We start from the raw sequence: 18,861 nt of genomic DNA, 5'->3' as shown, positions 1-18,861 counted from the left end.
GGAATGCCTGCTGCTAACAGTGTGCTAACAGAAGGTGGGAAATTCTACCTTCTGCTAAGAGCTGGTATTTTACCAGGGGAGGTCGAAGAAGAGAGCATACTTGGGGAGCTCTACAGGTGTTAAAGTGCAGCTAAAAATAAAGCTGTATTTATTCTAGTGGTTCAATAGTGGAGCACTGCACTATGCGTCTTCGGCCAAGACCGTTCCACCTATCCCTTGGGTTCATTATTTTAACTTCTATACATTCATCTTGGAATTCAAATTAGGCTCCGCAGCTACTAGGAAACGGAGGACCCCAAAGGTTAAATTTTGCTTTCAGATATAAATATGCAACTCGTGTTGTGGTTAATGGGAGCTTCAGGGGAGCTAGGCATGCACATCCGAGAGCAGACAGGAGCTCTAGAAGCATCTGTGTATTGGAGATAAAATAAATATAGGGACAACAAACTATGCATGATAATCCACTTTGCTAGAATCTCCTTTTTAGTACCTGAATTGCTTTATTACTTATCATTTGCCCTCAATGCATATTAAGTGCTGCCTGTGATACTGTATCTGATTAAAGAAACACTAATAACAATAGGGAAATGCGAAGTGCTTCTGTGTCCTCCTAATATATCTGGAACACTTCCAGATGGTACTGGACATTTTTTTACTTAGATTTTAAAGTTGGAAGGATGACAAGATGAGAAGCAGTAATGATGATTAAAAGGATGGAACAGACTAGGTGACAACTTCAAGTAGAAACAAAAAATCCAGTGGGGAAATCAAAAATCATGATCTTGGCAGCAAACTGCCTAAACTGGAACAATACCTCTCACATGTGCATATGAAGTACTGAGTAAATATCATGTGGGGATACCCTATAGATCTAATTACATGGGGGTGGGGGGAGGAATTAACTAATTCCCAATGCAATTATTTACATTTGTTTTATTTAATCCTTTTTTTCCTTTGAAAAAGAGAAGTAGTAGTGGTAACATGGACCCTCCAGGTACGAACACAGGCCAGTTGTGCTAGTCACTGTCCAGGCACCCAATAAGAGTCAGTGGTCACTCCAAAGTCAGCTGTCTAATTAATCAGAAAAAGGCAAATGGATGTAGAAAGGAAGTTGCAATTTGTTGTTAGTGGTTAAAGAACAAACCTAAAGTTTGAGAGACCCAAGTTCAAGTTCTTGTTCTGCTACAAATTTCTTGTCTGACCATGTCTACTTATTTAGTATCTCAAACGCCTCTGTGCCTCACTTCACCATCTGCAAAATAAGGGTAATTTTACTGTCCTCTCCAGGATAAAGAGACAAAAGATTAAAAGACAAAAGATTATGAAGTGCTGAAATACTGTCATAATGGGGTCATGTAAGTATACAGGTTTCCCTCGATTCATGCTGTACATGCATAAAGCAAACCCACTTTAAAATGTAACAAATAGGGATAGGTTCCCATGGCAGGGAGGGAGGGAGTAAGGCTGGGACTAGGGAAGGGGCGGGGGGAGGGGAGCCACTCCTGGGGCTGCACAAGGCAGCAAAGCAGAGGGAACAAAGCGGCACTCGCCCTGGCTGCTGCGGCCCCGGGAGCAGCCAGCACCAGCTGTCTGCAGATGCTGGGCTGCACCGTGCTCTGCCTGTCCCCACTCACCTCTGCTCCTGGGCTGCGCTGTGCTCTGGTGCAGGCAGCTGGTGTTGGCTGCTCCCGGGGCCACTGCAGCCAGGGCTGGGGTGAGTGGACCACGGCCCTTTCCTCCCTCCGCAGACTTACATACTTGGGCCAGGGGGGGCATCTATGCTGATCACATAAGAGTGAATATACCTTGCATATAATGAATTATGGGTCTAAATATGCTCATTGCATAAAAGCGAATTCGCATATAAAGAACCCACATAAATCGAGGGAAACCTGTATTACAAACATACAGAAACTGAGGTGGGAAAAGTTTCAAAACTCAGTGACTTAGAAACTTAGGACATCTATACATGTGCTCTGGGGTAGAGGAGGGGGGGTGCTTTAATTAGAGCTGCTCTGAGAGCCACTCTAATTAAAGTACCCGCAGTTTCATGTGTATGCAGCATCCCATGCTTCAAAGTACACAGCCACCACTTTGAAACACTGGGATGCTGAATACACATGACACAGAGGCTCCTGGAGCGCGCTAATTAGCATGCTTCAGCAGACTTGCAGTAGACTCAATTAATCAATTTAATCGCGGCAGACTCGCAACAGACTCAACTAATTAGCGTGCATCAGATCAGAGGTCCCTAACGTGTATAGGTGCCTGTAAGTCCTGTTTAGGCTTCTAGGATTCAAGCTACTTAATCATTCCGGTTAACGTTTTCAGAAGCAGCAAGGTAATTAGCCACATTTGTTTGAAATCAGGCAGAAGGCAGGGCAGAGTGGCACCTGAGAGACTAACTAATTCAGAGAAGCATAAGTTTTCATAAGCAACAGCTTCTGTCAGATGCTATGAATGGACCTACAGGGAGCCAGGTTCTGAACAGAAAGAAGTAATTTAAATACACAGAATAGGGAAGGGGGAGGAAAGAAGAGGAGGCACTGCTTAGAGAGGCAAAGGTGATAAAGCAGTAAAACCATACAGATATATAGGGGGTTAGCCCAAGTAATGGGATAAGAATCCACAGTCTCTGTTTAGACCACACTTAACACAATCCAGTCTGTGGATGAGTCCTTGTTCTGCAATCTTGCCTAAGGGCAGAAATTACATATAAACTGGTGTAAGTGATCAGAAACTGGTTCAAATCTGTAACAACAGATGTCAGCACAGTTAAATCGCTTTCAAAGTGGCCATAACTGGTTTAAGATAAACCTGGTTGGATGTAGTATCAGACTTAACTGATTTAGGTTGAATCAGTTTATTGACTTTCTGTCCCAGATCCCCTCCAGATTCATGCCCCAGCATCCCAGGATGCTTTGTACCTTCCCCATAACCACCCTCCACCCCCTTGCAAGTTGGTTGAGCTAGCCTTGGCCCAAGCTGCCTACTTCAGCCAAGTAGGGAGGTGTGTCCTAGTGCTTCCCTGGCTTCTGGCCTGGGCCATTGCAGGCATGTGGCTGCATTTCTGGGATCAAAAGTGAATGCCTGTTCACTTGCTGATTGGTTCAATCTATGCAACTTAGACTAACCTTTGAAGATTGAATCAATTCAGCTTCAGGCTTTTTGACTGTTTGTATTTAGCCTTTGCATTCAAGTTGGGTTTTAGAGTTTTGTTATTTAAGAACAGCTAACTAACTTGACCAGCATGATGCAGGGAGTCTCCAACAGCTGATAATTGCATCTTGATTACTGGAGTCCTGGTCCAAGGCTCTAATTCCAAGACTATCTTCTCCATGCCTTATTTCTCTCCTTGTTGCTCTGAGACTTCTTGTTTACTGTTTTAGGAATATTTTTAATTTTGTGTTTTATTTGGTGTTGGCCTTTCTACCCCCAACATTTCATCCTCTTTTTCACTTGCTTCCTAATTCTCTTATCAGTGGCTTGTCTTCTCTCTGACAGGTAATTCAAAGAGAGAGCATCGGGACTGAATCTTTGGAGGTAATTACCTGGGCTACTAACCTGACAGCAGTGAGTGATTCAGCAAAACCCATGGGGAAGTGTGGGGCAATGGGCACTCTCTCAGGCCTATAACACTATTAAGTTGCTCTTAAAGTGCAATTTAAGCATGGACTTTGGAAGTGGTGATTTACAGTGTCAAGTAGTAGGTGACTTTTTTGCGGAATTTAGACAGCTGCTTGACTTGGGAGCTGTGACTTGAGACAGTGGTATGAGGATAGGTGGTGTGAACCCAGGACAGAGGTCCTCCTGATCTCTAATCCTGATCCTGATTAAATCTGGTCTTTTGTTAATTGTAGAGCCTCTCCCTGCTTTGGTCTTCTCCTTTGTAAAACAGAGATAATTATTTGTTACGTGTCTCCTGGGATGTGTTGAGGCTGGGGCTCCAGTGTGCTAGATACTGAATATAACATTCCTGTTCTGAAGAGCTTACAGTCTAAGACTCATAACTAAGAGAGAAAAGAAATATCATTAATCTTCAGTTTAGAGATGTGGAACCAAGGCACAGGGAAATGAAGCAGCTTGCCCAAAGGTACACCGGTGATTTGAAGCCAGATCTCTTGGATCCCAGTCCAGCACCGTCGCCTCGGGACCACATTTTAATCATTTGTCTGACTCTCAAAAATACCATTTATTTCTCTTGTAGCTTTATCCATTGTCATTTAATCATTGCCGATTTCCCTGGCCTGTTTTTTGCAATACTAGAGTGCAAGCAAATGTGACCTTCTTTTAAATTTATTTTCCCTGTTTGGCTAGCTATAGTGTTGCCACAGCTGCAAGACTAGAACTTGCTCGTTAACTTGTGCTGCTTAGTTGACTCCATGACAATTACAGAGCAAAAGTGGAATCCTTCACAAGCATTGGCTATTTTTCTTTTTCCGTATAATAGAATAGAATATAATGGAATATAAGTATATTACACACACACACACACACACACACACACACACACAGAATTTTAACAACTTTTCATTTTTTAAATGCAAGACAAATGCTGTACTTGTGAAATGTGCTATCCTAATTGCAATGTAGCCTGGAGCCCCAGATTCATCCAAACACGAGCAGTTTCAATACAGGCCAAAGCATTTTTTGCTCCCTCCAACTACTGAGCTAACATGCCTGAACCCCGTTTGGAAAGCACCGCCTCTCAAGGGTGAAAGAAACACTTATCCTGAAACTTCATTCAGTCTTTGCCTCCTTGGTAGAGACTGCCTGCCATAAGGGCAATTGATAGGATGGGTTTAATTATTAAAGCCACTGCCTATGAAAGCTGGATTGAAAGCAGGAACTCAGCCCCATGGAGCAACAAGTGGAGGAAGATATAAGATGCACTTTATTTCCCTCCCTTCTCATCCATCTTCTGCAGCACAAAGCTGCTGGACCAAGGATGAGGGCAGGTCCTTCATGGAAGTAGCCCCAACACATGCTGCTGTTGCTGCTGCTGATGAATTGTACTGGTCCAGCCTTATGAAGCAAGGCAATGACTTTTTACAGCTAAGGGCATGTTACTTTGTGGATTTCTGCAATTCCATTTGAACTTGGTTTCAAGGAACCTCATCCAAAAACAATTTAAGTCAATAAGTATCTTTTAATTTATCTCAGTGGGCTTTGGATAAGCCTCTGTTTCCTTATGTCTGAATATCACCTCTTCTATGATTACATATTCATATGTATGGGCTATTTATACCCCAAGGCATCATGGTTGGGTGATTTCAGATGCAAGCAACAAAGCTAGTTCTGGTATCTTAACATTATGTTTATGCCTAATGTATTCATCAGTACAAATTTGATATCTGTGGTATAAAATAATAGGTGCATCCCATGCTCTGTGTTCAGAAGTGATGGGGTGGCCTTTGCAAAATGACTGGCTTTACCTGGCATACCGAATGTAGGAAGCTTTTTGGTTTCTTACAGGTAGATATTGTTGGAAAGGCTTTTCTGCTTTAAGAGACAGCAGTCAGATGAAGGCTAAGGAACAAAAAACCAAAATTCCACTTGTTTAATTAGTCTTCCAGGAAGCTGCAGTCAATCTTAATACGAGGAAATGCACAGGAGCTACCTTGCATCCAACGAGTTCCTGCCTCGTTCTGGTAGAGTGGAGAAACCAGCACTGTCGACAGTTCCCGAGTGCTGCATCTTTGCTCTCTCCTCCTTAGGCAAATTTGTCTGAGACCTTAACAGTGGGCATTGTTACTGAGCAGCAGCACCAGGATATGCTTAGGATGGGGATTTTAGCCACCTAAAAAAGTGCATTTCACTGCAGAGTTCAGCTGAGTGATAGCGCCCAGGTCTGAGCACTCGGCTTGGCCTAGCTCCAGCACACCACAGAGTCACGCCAGAAATATTGTGTCCTTTTTGCTGCATTCGCCTGTTCGTGTTGGTAGGCAGTATGGAGGTATATCCCACAGTTCTTAGCACTTCAATAAGCTAAATTACTCTGATTCTTTCCTAGTGAATTGTAGAAGAACTTACCTGTCTTTCTGGCCACGTGGCAGGTAAATCGGGTGCGCATCTGAGGGCTGTCTGCACTTGAGTTGCTTAATCTGCATCTTCATTGTAGAGTGGGTAGGTTATGGACTTCAGCCAAAGCCTCACTCTAGGTTTAGTTTGTAGCCCCAAATGAGCCAGTTAGCCTGAGTTGAAAATATTACCAAATATTATAGGTTAAAGGGCTGTGAGTGTGAAGGAAAGATGACTTAGGGACAGCCCCTGAATAAAAGCCAGGATTAATTCTGCAGTGAAGATATACCTTAACTGACCTTTGATTTTAAAAATTCTTCCCTTTACCCCTTTAGTCCATATGGTGCTTTGAAGTCAAGAAGTTCTGGGTTTGCTCCTTGCAGGTGATTCCTGGGGGGAATTGGGGTGATCCCAAAAGGATCACGTTCTACACAACCTCTCTTCTGCTTCTCTTCACACCAAGCACCACTGCAGTGGTGAGCTGCCTGACACAGTGAGCTGCAGAGGTAAACATTTCAAACGTTGTTCTCATATTGCATTCTGCTATGAGAGGCTCCAAGGAGGAGTGAGGCCCTAACAAATCTAGGCAGGGATAAAACAGGAAGAATAACTATCAGAACTCTTGTGGTAGACGCGATACATTTTATTAGACCAACTAGATAGTTGCAAAAACATTTCCTTGTTTGCAATTATCTAGTCGGTCTAATAAAAGGTATCGCCTCTACCACAAGAGTTCTGACTGCTTTTGCCTTTAGACCAAATGGCTACAACCTATATCCAAGAATAACAAGGCACATCAAATACTTAAGGAAGATATTTGCACTGCCAAATAGCAGCAAGGGAAGAAATAGCAAGGGACATTCTGCTTTTGGCTGTTCCCTGCAGAGAAAGGGCAACTTGCAAAATCTTGCAGTTTTGGAGGTCACCTTTGTGTACACGCAGAGCAGAGAGAGAGACAGGGTTAGAAGGAAATCTGCTGCCATATCTGTAGGCAGGATCTCTCCCATGGAAGACAGGACTCTCCCTTGCATATTCCACACTCATCCTGTTGACAGAAGTCTCCCTGATGTCGATCGAAGTTGTGCTCGCAGGACGAGTGCAGAATAGGCAATGGCAGCTGCAGTGCAGGCTGGCCAGGGGATTCTTGCCCACGCAGCTTCAAGTCACAGGTGCACCCTGCCAACAGATTAAACAGCATGGCTGGCACTGAGGTACATGGAGACTTTCAGCACTAGGTTGTCAATTCAAATTCAGCCTCGAGTAGGTCATGATTGAAGGAAAGTCATTAGAGCCTGTATGGTGCCTGGAGTCTATTGAACCTGGTGGTCTCCATCCATTTCTTACTAGATTGGATTTCCTCAGCACAAAAAATGCTATTAATATTGTCGCTCACTGACCTCACTCCATCTGGCAGCCTCAGCTGAGAAGTCAAAGGGCTGTGGAAAGTAAGCTCACTTTCTCACTGCTTGTTCAGGTTAAGGGTTGTAGCCTGGCATTTTGTCTGCCCGTACCATGTCTGTTCTGCAGGTGAATGGAGGATTTCAGTGGCCCGTGCTGTTACCCTGGAAGTTAAAAGCACTAAATTCCCTTAAACAATATCAAAGAAGTAATCCACTTGGCTGGCGAATCTCGAAGTGGGTGCAAGCCAACAGGAACTTAAACATGTTCCATGCACTGAAAGCTGCAGTAGATAGCGCGGGTGCAATAAAACTGCACTTAGTGCGGATGCATAAAGGAAAATCATGGGGAAAGATGCATTTTCCCTATGCAACACATTCCACCCCCCATATAGCCCGGGAATGAATAAATAATTTTGTCTCTGCTAGACAGCCCAATGCAAGATGTTATCTCTTGGCTATGGCATTCTATGATAGATTGTCATTGTTGTCAATCATTTCTGGTACCCTTATTAGGCTTGGAAGGGATGTTTGCTCTGTGCATGTTGTTTTATAATCCTCAGAGGTGGAATTTTATAGCCCAGCAGTGTTTTTTGCTCTGACGTTTCCCTAAGCAGGATTTATTGCTTCTAAGACATGTGTGACTTGAATCTATTATGCCTTTACTACTCAGACTTTAAACTGGCCTCCAGCTTTGCCTAAACTATCTTTTTGCTTGACTGTTTTTTGTGCTGTGTTTTTTGTTTTGTTTTTAATTGCTAATGTGAGGGACTTAGTTGGCATGGAAGAGAAGTAGGTAGCATCTAAAAGTTGTCATAACACACCAGATCTCATCTAGCAATTTGCCAAAGCAGTTTATCTAAGGATGGAATCAGACTTAGAAATAGGTTAGGAAGCAGACTTAGAAATAGGTTAATATAGTCTCTCATATTAAGTAACACATGTAAAAACAAAAAGCTTTGCTCCCCGATGCATTTGTTGCCAAATTTGACTTATGCTTTGAGGCCCTTCACAAGGTGTTCCAATTGTTTTAAAGTATGCATGAGCTCTTTTTAGCCTATCTCTGTACAACACAAGGGTTTCTTTAGGTACCTTTAGGTACTACTAGAATAGAAATATAGTAGTAGGGATGGGCTATTTGTTCTGTGCTTGTACAGCATCTAGCACAGTTTAATTAGTCCTTATCTTGTGACTAATGTTCCTAGAGTCTATGATGATACAAATAAATTAAATAATAAGGGTTATGTTGTCCAACAGTTTATTTGTATAAATATATTCAGCCTAAAACTTGTGAGCAGAGTAAGGGTTACTCTGAGATCATATGCGATGTGCAGATATCATCTTAATTCTCTGCACTAGGAGTGAATTTCACTTCCAGACATGGAAAGAAAAGAAGCCTGGGGTTATTTCCACCCTAACTTGTCAGCAAAATAATACAGACGTAGTAAAAAAGCAACAGTGGCAGGGAGGCGGCAGAATTCACATCCAGCCTGTGTGTGTTTGACAACTGCAAGGCACAAGAACTGATCTGAGGTCAAAATACTAGCTGTTCTTGCTTACATTTCTATTTCTGAATGAGTTGCCATAGCTGCATCTGTACTTTGACCATAAAATACTGTGCCTTTCTCTGTCCCCTTCCATCCACAATTCTCCTACATCTTTAAAACATGAATGGGATGGATGGTGCTATAGTTTTGCATACTTTGTGACCTCTTGTGCTAAACAAGTATAACATGCTTTACATTCAGATACAATGCATACTTACTGGTCCACGTCCCAATTAGCAAGAATTCATCAACTTGCACTCTTGTGTTTTCTTCCTGGGTTTAGCTGTGTCTGAAAAGTCGCCTCTTCACTTAAGTATCTCTTGAAAATCTCATCCAATGTGTAGCCTTCTAACATTACATTATTAAATGACTCCGGTTTTCATTAGATAATGGGCCAAATTTTCCCCTGATTTCCGTCCATATCAGTTGAGGATTTCATCCTTATGTTTTGGAAAAGTACTGGCCTATTTACATGTAGATCAGTAGGACCATATTTCAAGTTTGAAGGCAGTACGTGTTAAATATATAATTTTGAAGTATTACTTCCTGATGGGGAAAAATAAGTTTAGTTTTTAGTAATGGAAAAAACCCAGTGCTCCTGCTTTTATGTGTTTGTTTGTGAACAGTATCCAAACTACTGCTTCTGCACGTGAGCCTTCAGTTCTTTTTCTTCCTCGGAAACAAAACTTGTCATCCACTGAATTCATTTATGCTACCGTCTTTGCTTCAATAGCCTTCTGTGTTAGCTTTATTTTCAAAGCAGAGCATCACTGAATCAGCTCTGATGGCTTTTGAAGAACTGGTAGCAGTGCTATTTCATCATCTGACCTTTTAAAATATTTCCTAATTTCTCTGAAGATCTGTTGTTTAAACCTACGCAGTCATTCTAATATTTTGCTTCCTATTTAAATATTTGCCACCATCTGCTCTTCACTCTTTGAGCAGACAGAGTTTCAGGAACAAGCCAGGATGACCTTTTTCCATGTGAGTGAATCATGTTGATATTGGTAAAGTAGAATTGGACCCCAATTTAACAAACATACAAGTCTGGGTATTAAAAGCACCCCTACCTTACTTACCGTGCTTTAAAAGACACAGGCACCGATAACATTGGTAGTGAGTATTTTGCTAATATAGTTTTAAATTGGTGTGTGCATGCATTTACATCTTGTAAGACTTAAAAGGAAAGTCATATTTTGGGTTCCTTTGATGTTTCTTAATTTATGCATTGGACGCCTGGATCCTGCAACGATAGGCACTTTAGAAATGGAGGCGGAAAGATTAGCTAGATAAACGATAAGTGCTCTTTGTTTTGTGCAGTCACGTGGCCACGCTGTAAAAGTTAAGGCAGAGCAGTGAGTACCACGTGGGAAGCGCAATAGCTGCCCTCAAGCAAGGAGATGCCTAATTGAGATACCTAATGTGGCCACCTGTGCATGCTTCCCCACTAACAGCTCCAGCATGCTGGGCCACTGGATCCTTGGATCACTGACTTTGGGATGTTGCCCGGTGCTATACAATGAATCCAGACTTATGTAGGCCAGCGCAGACTGAAAACATGTCAGTGTTTGACTAGATTTCCCTTGATGTGTTTCCTCCTGACGTGGTTCGTAGGGGTCTCCCCAGACACTGTCGTAGCACCGGCGTGCTTGCTTGGTCGCTCCCAGGACTCTTGGGATTAATGAGACAACCTCTCATCCCCTGTGAAGATCATCATTGCTGGTACTGGTGGGAGAGATCTCAAAAGCTGTCCCTCTCTGAAGGCTGTCTTTCTGACATAGCCACTGAATTGTTTCATTAGTAAGCTTTACAAGTGGAGAAGGAACATGAAGCTACCGTGTCCATAGGACTAGGCAAGAGAAAGGGGAGGGAGAATGTTACCAAAGTGTGCTTTTTTTCATTCTTTTTTCTCCCTTTTTTTGAGAAATGTTATTACACTCTGTGGTTCACTGTTCTAGGTCATTTGAATCCTGCCAAAATTTTTCATCAGCGTTTTAGAACCTGAATTTTTTTCGATCCCGAACATCTCCAGAAGCAACAGCCATCACTTCAGTAATTTATTTGGACAAAAGTAAAGTGATTTTGAATATTTCCGTGAGCCTTTACTTTCAGAAGGTATTTCCAAAGTCTCCGATATAATATATAATATTATATAGTCTCTGATATAGTCTCCTCTTATTATATCGGTATTTCCAAAGTTATTTTTCCCAGCACAGGTGAAGTTTTGTTACAATTGCCCTTAGTGTCAGCCAGTATTTGCATACAAAAATGGTATTTCTATATCAACCCATATCTCTATGCCTCTATGAAGAGAAAATGGGTCTGTGTCCAGGGGTAAACTTGAAAAATAAACTTGCTACTCCACACATTGCATTTTTTTACATGAATCTTATCATCTCATTTTCATAAGAAGCATTTCTCAGCCACTTTCAAGCTGGCAGTTCAGAGTCTAATGATCCCTGTTAGGCCTGGTCTGAAAGGGAGCACAAAGGAATCTCACTTCTGTTGAAGAAGAAGATAAAGCACAGAGCCAAGCAAGTTTCATCAAGGACCATGTTGTGCCTAATGACATCATTAGTATGTGTTAGAGGAGTCAGGTTTGCAAACCATTTCCCTAAAAGTGTACCTGACAACCTACTGCTTCTTTTCATGATCTAGGAGAAAAGAAATTGATTTGTGGACTGCCTTTGCTAGCCCAATTTATTTGGGGAATGATGTGCTGTGTAGTGAATGATGATCAAAGCCTTCTTTTAACAGGCCAGTTTTGCAGTAAGGTGTATGTTCCCAACTATAACAAAACTACTGTCTATGCAGTATATATCATTAACTTCTCATGACTGGTGATAACTTGGCTGTGTATACAGCTCTTTTCATCTAAAGATGCCAGGGCATTTCATAAAGGAAGATAATCATCATTTCCCCTTGAATGCTATACTTAAAGTTCGGGGGGGGTTTCTTCTGTCTCCCGTTTTTCAGTTTCTCATAATCTAATCAGATTAATTCCTTTGAGGATGACATTTTTCACGCGTGGTCTTTCTTCTTAGGGAGAGGTTTTTCTAAACGTTTGAACAGATTATTTTTGAGAGAGACTGAAAGAGCCACCACTTTTCCCACCTGATCCAATTGGGGAAAAAATGGGGTTTGAACATCTCTTTTGAAGTCCTCTCTAATGCAGGAAAAACTGGGTGATGATGAAAATTGGGCGAGCGCTACTTGGAATATTTGCATATTCATGTTGCGGCTGTGCTTTTCAAAGCTGAGTTGGGGATGCAGCCACACAATTAATGCTAGGTCTGTGTAGCTGAACCTCTCTTGCACCCGGATTTTTGCAGACTTCTAAACCTAAGTCAGGTCTCCAGACTCTGCGTGCCTTCAATAGGAGGCTATCGTGTGTTGCCAAAAGCCTTAGTACAAGAGAAGACTTAGCTCCCAAGGCAATTTATAACTACTGGACACCTTGAACATGACTTCAGGCTCTCCTACAAGTTCAGGAGAGTGGGAGTTATAAAGAGAGATTCCTAATTGGGGTGGGGGAAACAGATCTTTAGTTTACAGAATGAATGGGCTCTGCAGACTTGTGCCAAACCCATGCTAAAATGAACTGGGTTTTCAATAAGATGGTCTAATGCATTCAGCTACAATTTTCTCCTATTGTGACATTAGCATTCTGCCTTAATCAATGTAGTTGTCTGACCAGCACTCTTCCCCCACCCTAATTCCAACCCTAGAGTGGCTACAGCACATGAAAGGGTCTCTTGTAGTTTATCCAGAGCACACAGATCTCTCTGAAAAGTTCATGCAACATTTTTTTTCCCTTTTGACACCAACTCATTTGATCAGCCTCTCCCAAGTAAGAATGGCAGTCTTTGTGCATTTCTCATTGTTATTCGTTGGCAGGACTGACATCTGAGAGTCACAGTGGTCATTTAACTACAGCTGTAGCAGCTACTGTATAGTAGCCAGGCTCGACTCAGTTCCTCCCTAGCGACTTGCAAGAAAGAGACATTTTGAATTTGTTAAATCCTTATCCATACAAAACATGACTGTCTGCATCATGAAGAGAATCTAAATTCAGCTGGCTTATAATACAAGGATGCCTTTTGTTACTAAGGATCATGCCATCCCTTCATCACTCTCCTGTGTCTCAATTTGTTTCTTGCCTGTGCCGTCTAGTACGTGTTACTATTTTCAATATGGCTCACTCGGCTGTTGTAGAGCTGCTCTGGGCTTAGTGGAAAGTAGTACCACCTCGGAAGAATGGGAGTAGGCTTCTTCTCCAGAGTAGGACAGAGCTCGTGGCAAGGACCACCGTAAAGGCAAGATGGGAAAGCAGGGGCACAGAATACCTGGAGCTGTCCTAGAAAGGAGGACATATAGGGATGGGGAACCTCCTCATTGCTCTTCAGTTGCTCTGAGCTGGGAAACAGAGTACATAGGGGATATAAAAATGGAGGTGGACTCGAGCCACACAGGTCATCTCGTGGCAAAGAGCAGAGCACAGAGAAGAAGAGCTGGAAAATAGGAGGAAATCCCGCATTGCAATCAGGAGGATAGCAAGCAAAGAGTGAACCAGCTCTTTCAGCTTCCTATTCTGTTCTCTCTGTGTCTCTGTCTTTCTAGGATTGATTTGTTTTCATGCGACTCGGAAATAAACTTTTTTCAGTTTTGCTTATGAGTTTCTGCTTGGGACAGTAATCCAGGAACTCAGCTCCTGGCAGATTCCTGCCCACTTTTGAGTACTACATTCATATAAATGATGGATTCTCATCGCTCCTATCACTGGGGGCCAGAGGAAAGACATTGGAAAAAAACAGCATTATATTTACCACCGTTCCAGTTATTCAAGGAAGGAGCTGACAGCAGTGCATTAGGTTGAAGGCGTATCAACACAGACATCAATTTACTTTTGATTTTACATTTCCTTTCTCAGCTGCTCTTTTCTTATTTTGTTCTTTAGTGTAGCAATGCAGCTGCCCATCATGCCGAGAAAAATTTAATACCTTCAGTTAAGAAGGCAGAATGGATTTCATATCTGCAATTGCACAATGGTGTTTGAGGAAAAAGCTTCAGTAAATAGGGCAGTATTTCCTAGTGGTTAGAGGGCATGGGAGTCTCTCGGTTCCATTTCTGACTTTGCCTTTGATTTCACTGTTTAGAAAGTTGTTTAGTTTTTCTCCCTTAATTGCAAAGAGACTCAGTAAAAGAAGGTGGAGGTGAAGTAGTGGAGAGGTCAATGCTGTATGTTGTATAACATTTTCATATTGTGCTTCAAAAAGAGAAAACAGGCCTCCAAAAAAAAAACAACCAACCCCAAAAAACCACTTAAGAACCTGTTAATTAAGAAAACAAGGTAGAAGGGTTCCTGTAAGTTCCAGAGTGATGATAGAAGGGAAAGTTCAAGGAGCAAAGGAGCCAGTAAATGGCTTATTTCTACCTAACTTTAGGTTTCTTTAAGTCGTCTTGGTTTCCAGAAGGGTTTCTTCTTTGGAGAGTAGGATAATAAGGATGTTAGGATAGAAAACAAGACAAGGAGATGTCTTTCAAGTAGTATTGTAGGTTTGTGCATCACTGCCTCTTAAGGGAGAGAAGGACAGCTACTCCTCTACCTGCTGTAGGACATACAGCAAACAGCTGAGATTGTCCTTCACTCAAAGTGGAGGGGACCTCTTTTCAGAGTGAGTGGATCTTCATTCTGTTACCAAAGCTATCACCGTGGCAGGGAAAAGTGTCTTGTTAAATGAAATTTTGCGGTGATAGCTGGGATCAGAGCAAGCAGTAAAGTGGCGACTGCCGTGTTCCTACAGGATAAACAGTATTTTTCAGTGTGGTCTTTTTGTTTGGATTGCAGAAGTGCCTCAAATTGTGATCAGCCCTCCCCTGAGTGAGACACAGGATAAACACATAGGAAGAGACGGTCCTAGTCTCAAATGCCTACAGTCACTGCACAATCATTGAATGGAATAATACAGGAAAAAGCTCACATCTAATTAGGCTGCTGAGAAGCTGTTTCAACATCCCATATTTATCTCACCCCTGCATGCTCCTACACCAGGACTCCAGGGGAGAGCTCTTCCTATTGAGTATACCAAAGGAAACTCAGCAGTCTGTATCAGCACAAAGATTAACAGTATCTGGCCCCAAAAATAATTGTCTGCCTTGTCATCGGCATCCATGTGAGACAGATGATAGGCTGCCACCAGACCTAAGGAGATCTCATTTGATAAGGGAAGTTTTGCTATTTTTTCCTGATATTACAGTTTGTCTGGCACAGGTCAGATGTAGGAGTTGGGCTGCTATGGAAGTACAGCTTGCTAAAATAAATGTATAAACAGCCATTTTATTTCCCTTTTGCACAAAAATACAAAGCAAACTTTGCAAATAGATGTGAACGTACGTCTCAGTACTGTATCGGCCCAGGGTGCCACTTGAACCAGTAGACCAACCACTTGTGTGCTGTGAATACAGCAATTCTACCCACATCGGAGTTCTTTAATTTGCTCCTTCTTCAAAGACACGTCGCTCACAAGCTGGCAGAACAAATACCGACACCCAGGTGCCTGCAGGGGAAAGGAAGCAGTCCAAGGGTTGCTGTGGACTTTTTGCCTGAAGAGGCATTTTCAACTTGGCTCCAGAGAACACTGAATTTAGGCCCTTAATTGAAATTAGAGTTTGTTTTGGATTTGCTCACTCTGTGAGAACAGATCCAGCTAGTCTGTGTTGTGCAAGCTCCAGAAAGCCAAGGCATGAGCCTAAGGCAAGTAATTCAGAGTACAGCCTAGTGAATAAATGGTGCCAAGTGATCTATTCCTTGAGTTCAGCTTTCTTTTTTCACTTGCGGTGGACTAAATCACTCTGAGCAATTGCCTTGATTTTTACTTGTTAAAGCTTTCTGACGCATTCTTTTTGTGCCTTTTTAGATGCCTGTCTTAGGAATGTAAATATCATTTGAAAAATCTTAGTTAACCTCCTCTTATTATATCAGTTAAACGATTAACCAGTACCGCAGCAGCTTGGACACCACTGCTGTTGGGAGCTGCTTCGGGCTCCTAGAGCCCTTTGGCTGGGGGGATGGAGGGACAACACAGTCCACATGAGGACCTGCCCTGGGAGGCAGCACTTGTGAACCAGTAGCTAATTGCTTAATTGATGAGTCATTAGGCTGCTCAGTATTTTCCTCTTAGGCTATGGGTACCAGTTCGCTTCCCTTCCCCTGTTCCTCACTCCTCCCTCCTTCCCTCCTGCTGCCCTCGGCTTCCTGCTGGAGCCCCGCACAGTTCCCCTTCATCCCCTTCCCTGCCACACCGCATTCACCCCAAGCTGAAGGATAACTGGTAAGCTAACTGGTTATCACTGCATTTATCAGTTAAACGATTAGTCATTTAACCTTTCACATCTCTAGTCTGTATCAATGGTAATGGGATTTTTGTATTTAGTACTTTCTGCTCAGGTGGCATTTGCCTTTGGTTATAAACAGAGACATTTCAATGCGTATTGGATGAATGCATGTACACTTTCAAGGCAAATAATTGCACTTCTAAATATAAAATTCAGTTTATTTTCAAATGTTGGTGACATAAAAATCTGATTGCTCAAACATTAGGAGGAAGTGAATGCAAAAGGTGAGGAAAGCATGGTAGGATGAATTCTTTTAAAAGTATGCACATACTCACCGTGACACTCATTTGTCTTCTCACATGCAGCATCATTAAACTCCACAGTGTTTTGGCCAAATCTAGAACGTCCCAGCGGGTGAGATTCCTTGGCCACGTATCTCCGCCTGTCTCCTGTTGAAGGGCCCCCGGGTGTCCCTTTAGATGTGCATATGGATGGGCCCTCTGCACACCGATCTGTTCTGTGCAGAGCTGGGACCTCAGATGCCCCTGCTGCCCTGGCTCCCTAGTTCCTGCATACAGTCAAGGGTCACATCAAATCCTGCATCTAGCACTACTGGGCTAGAGACAGAAATTACACATAAACCAGTGTAAGTGATTGGAAACTGGTTCAAATCTCTAACACAACAGAAGCTCAGTGCCCATCAACCACTTTCAGAACAACTGAAACATTCACCTGGATGGATGTAGTCTCAGACTTAACTGATTCAGGTTAAATCGGTTTATTGAGCTTCTGTCTCAGACTCCCCAGATCCCTCTGTGGCTTTATAACCTGTTTTAGACTCTCTCTCTCTGGAGATCCTCCTTTCCTGCCGTTTTTGGCTCCTATCGGATTGTGGTGCCAGCCATAAAGTGAAGAGCAGGAACTACTCACTAGCGCTGTGCGAAGCTTCAGGTGGTGATTCGACTTGGTGGAGATTCAGTGGCCGAATCTCCGAATCTGAATCAAATCAGGGGACCAATTAAAAGGTCTGCATAGATTCAAAGGTCTCCAAATCTTCGGAAAAGGTTCTGGCAGCCTTGATTTGGGCAGTCCTCGGTGGCTGCAGCAGGGAGGGGCAGCTGACTCCCAGCTGGTAAGTACTAGGGGCTGGGGGAGGGGACCATGGGGGGACCCCTGCCAGCCCCCCCATGGCTGCCCTGCCCACCCCAGCTCCCAGCCCTTTAAAGAAAAGCCCCAGTGCTCACCGGGTGCTGCCCTGGTGGGGGCTCACTGGGATCCCTGCTGCCCCCCATGGGGGCTTTTTTTCGAATCGGGACAGTGATTCGAATCACCAGATCGAATCACTGCCCCCCGAATTGGCCAAATCCTAATCTGAAGCGAATATTAGCCGCTTTGCACAGACCTACTACTCACCCACTAAATGGGTGGAACAAGGGATAAGGAATGAGCTGCTCCTCCTCTCTTGCCATCCTGAGTAACAGGGCAGGCACAAAGAAGAGGCAGTTTGCTTCTGAACACGTGTTTCAGAATATCCTCTGTTTTCTCCTGAATCTCAAGGTCTTGGGTCAATAGGCCCATGTGAAAATTTCATCTTTTTTGTTCTACAAAAAATGAGTGTAGGCCTCATGATCATACAGAATAGCTTGACAGTGTGACCCATAGAGGACTCTGGTCACCGAACTTTCACCCAGATGTTTTCAATTAGAAGAAAGGGATAATTTCATGCCACTTCTTCAGTTACTTAGAAAGCCGATATATATTCATGGAAGAGGGAAAACTTCTACACGGCTTAATTGGAGTTCATGAGAGATAAATAAGAAGCGTCTTCCTAGATACGCAAGGAATAATTAGAGGAGACTGGAGTGTATCTGTTATCATAGCAGTTTATCAGCAATGCATATTTTCAGTTCATCAGAAAAGAAAAACAGCAATTGTGCAGCAAATAAATGAACTAAAAAATCCCCCTTAATTTCATCCATCCCATTCTGTATTCTGAAAGCGCTTTCCAAACAAGTCTAGGAAATGAAAGCTCAGGAAAAGGGGTTTTATTCTCTCCAAATGCTGTTTGGTAGTTTGGTATGAAAAGTCTCTAAAAATGTGGAGATAAGAGTGACACAGCACGAAGTGATAAGACATTGTCATGCTTATCTCCCTTAATACGTACGAGGCCTAGACGGAGCCCATTTAAAACAGAAGTTGCAAAAATGCAGGCTGTGTAGTGTGTCGATAACCAACTCGGAAGATCTGTTTATATAATAGAATATTTTCTATAGGGCTTGAGGACAGGAGGAGCGCTGTGTACAAGTGTGGGAAGATTCCTTACCACCCTCATTTGTAAGTGCACAAACAGACCAGGAACATTGATCTGGCCCCCAGGCATCCCACGGTATATGTATGATCAGTGTACCCCTCTGTGGGGTATTCTCATTTTCCAGCAGGGAATTGAGGCACAGGGAGGCTCGGAGACCTGCCTGGGAAGATGCAGGAAGGCTGCATCTTCCCAGGGGATTGAACCCAGCTCTCCTGAGTCTTGGCTCAGCAACCTAAATGTAGGCCCACTT

At 42.9% G+C, this 18,861-nt stretch overlaps 1 protein-coding gene across 1 annotated transcript in view; it reads left to right on the top strand.

Moving 5' to 3' along the window:
• The window catches only part of LOC102371458 (putative uncharacterized protein C1orf196), a 154,700-nt gene extending 139,859 nt beyond the window's left edge, over positions 1–14,841 (top strand). The window contains exons 6-7 of the mRNA XM_006018826.2: positions 3,505–3,543; positions 14,814–14,841. Coding sequence (XP_006018888.1) covers positions 3,505–3,543; positions 14,814–14,831 — 57 coding nt within the window. The 3' untranslated portion in view covers positions 14,832–14,841. The remainder of the gene's footprint in view (positions 1–3,504; positions 3,544–14,813) is intronic.
• The last annotated feature ends 4,020 nt before the right edge of the window (positions 14,842–18,861 follow it).

This window comes from Alligator sinensis, unplaced genomic scaffold (assembly GCF_000455745.1).
Source record: "Alligator sinensis unplaced genomic scaffold, ASM45574v1 scaffold569_1, whole genome shotgun sequence".
Taxonomy (NCBI): domain Eukaryota; kingdom Metazoa; phylum Chordata; order Crocodylia; family Alligatoridae; genus Alligator; species Alligator sinensis.
The sequence above is the reverse complement of the archived record's forward strand: the minus strand, read 5'-3'. Positions and strand labels throughout refer to the sequence as shown.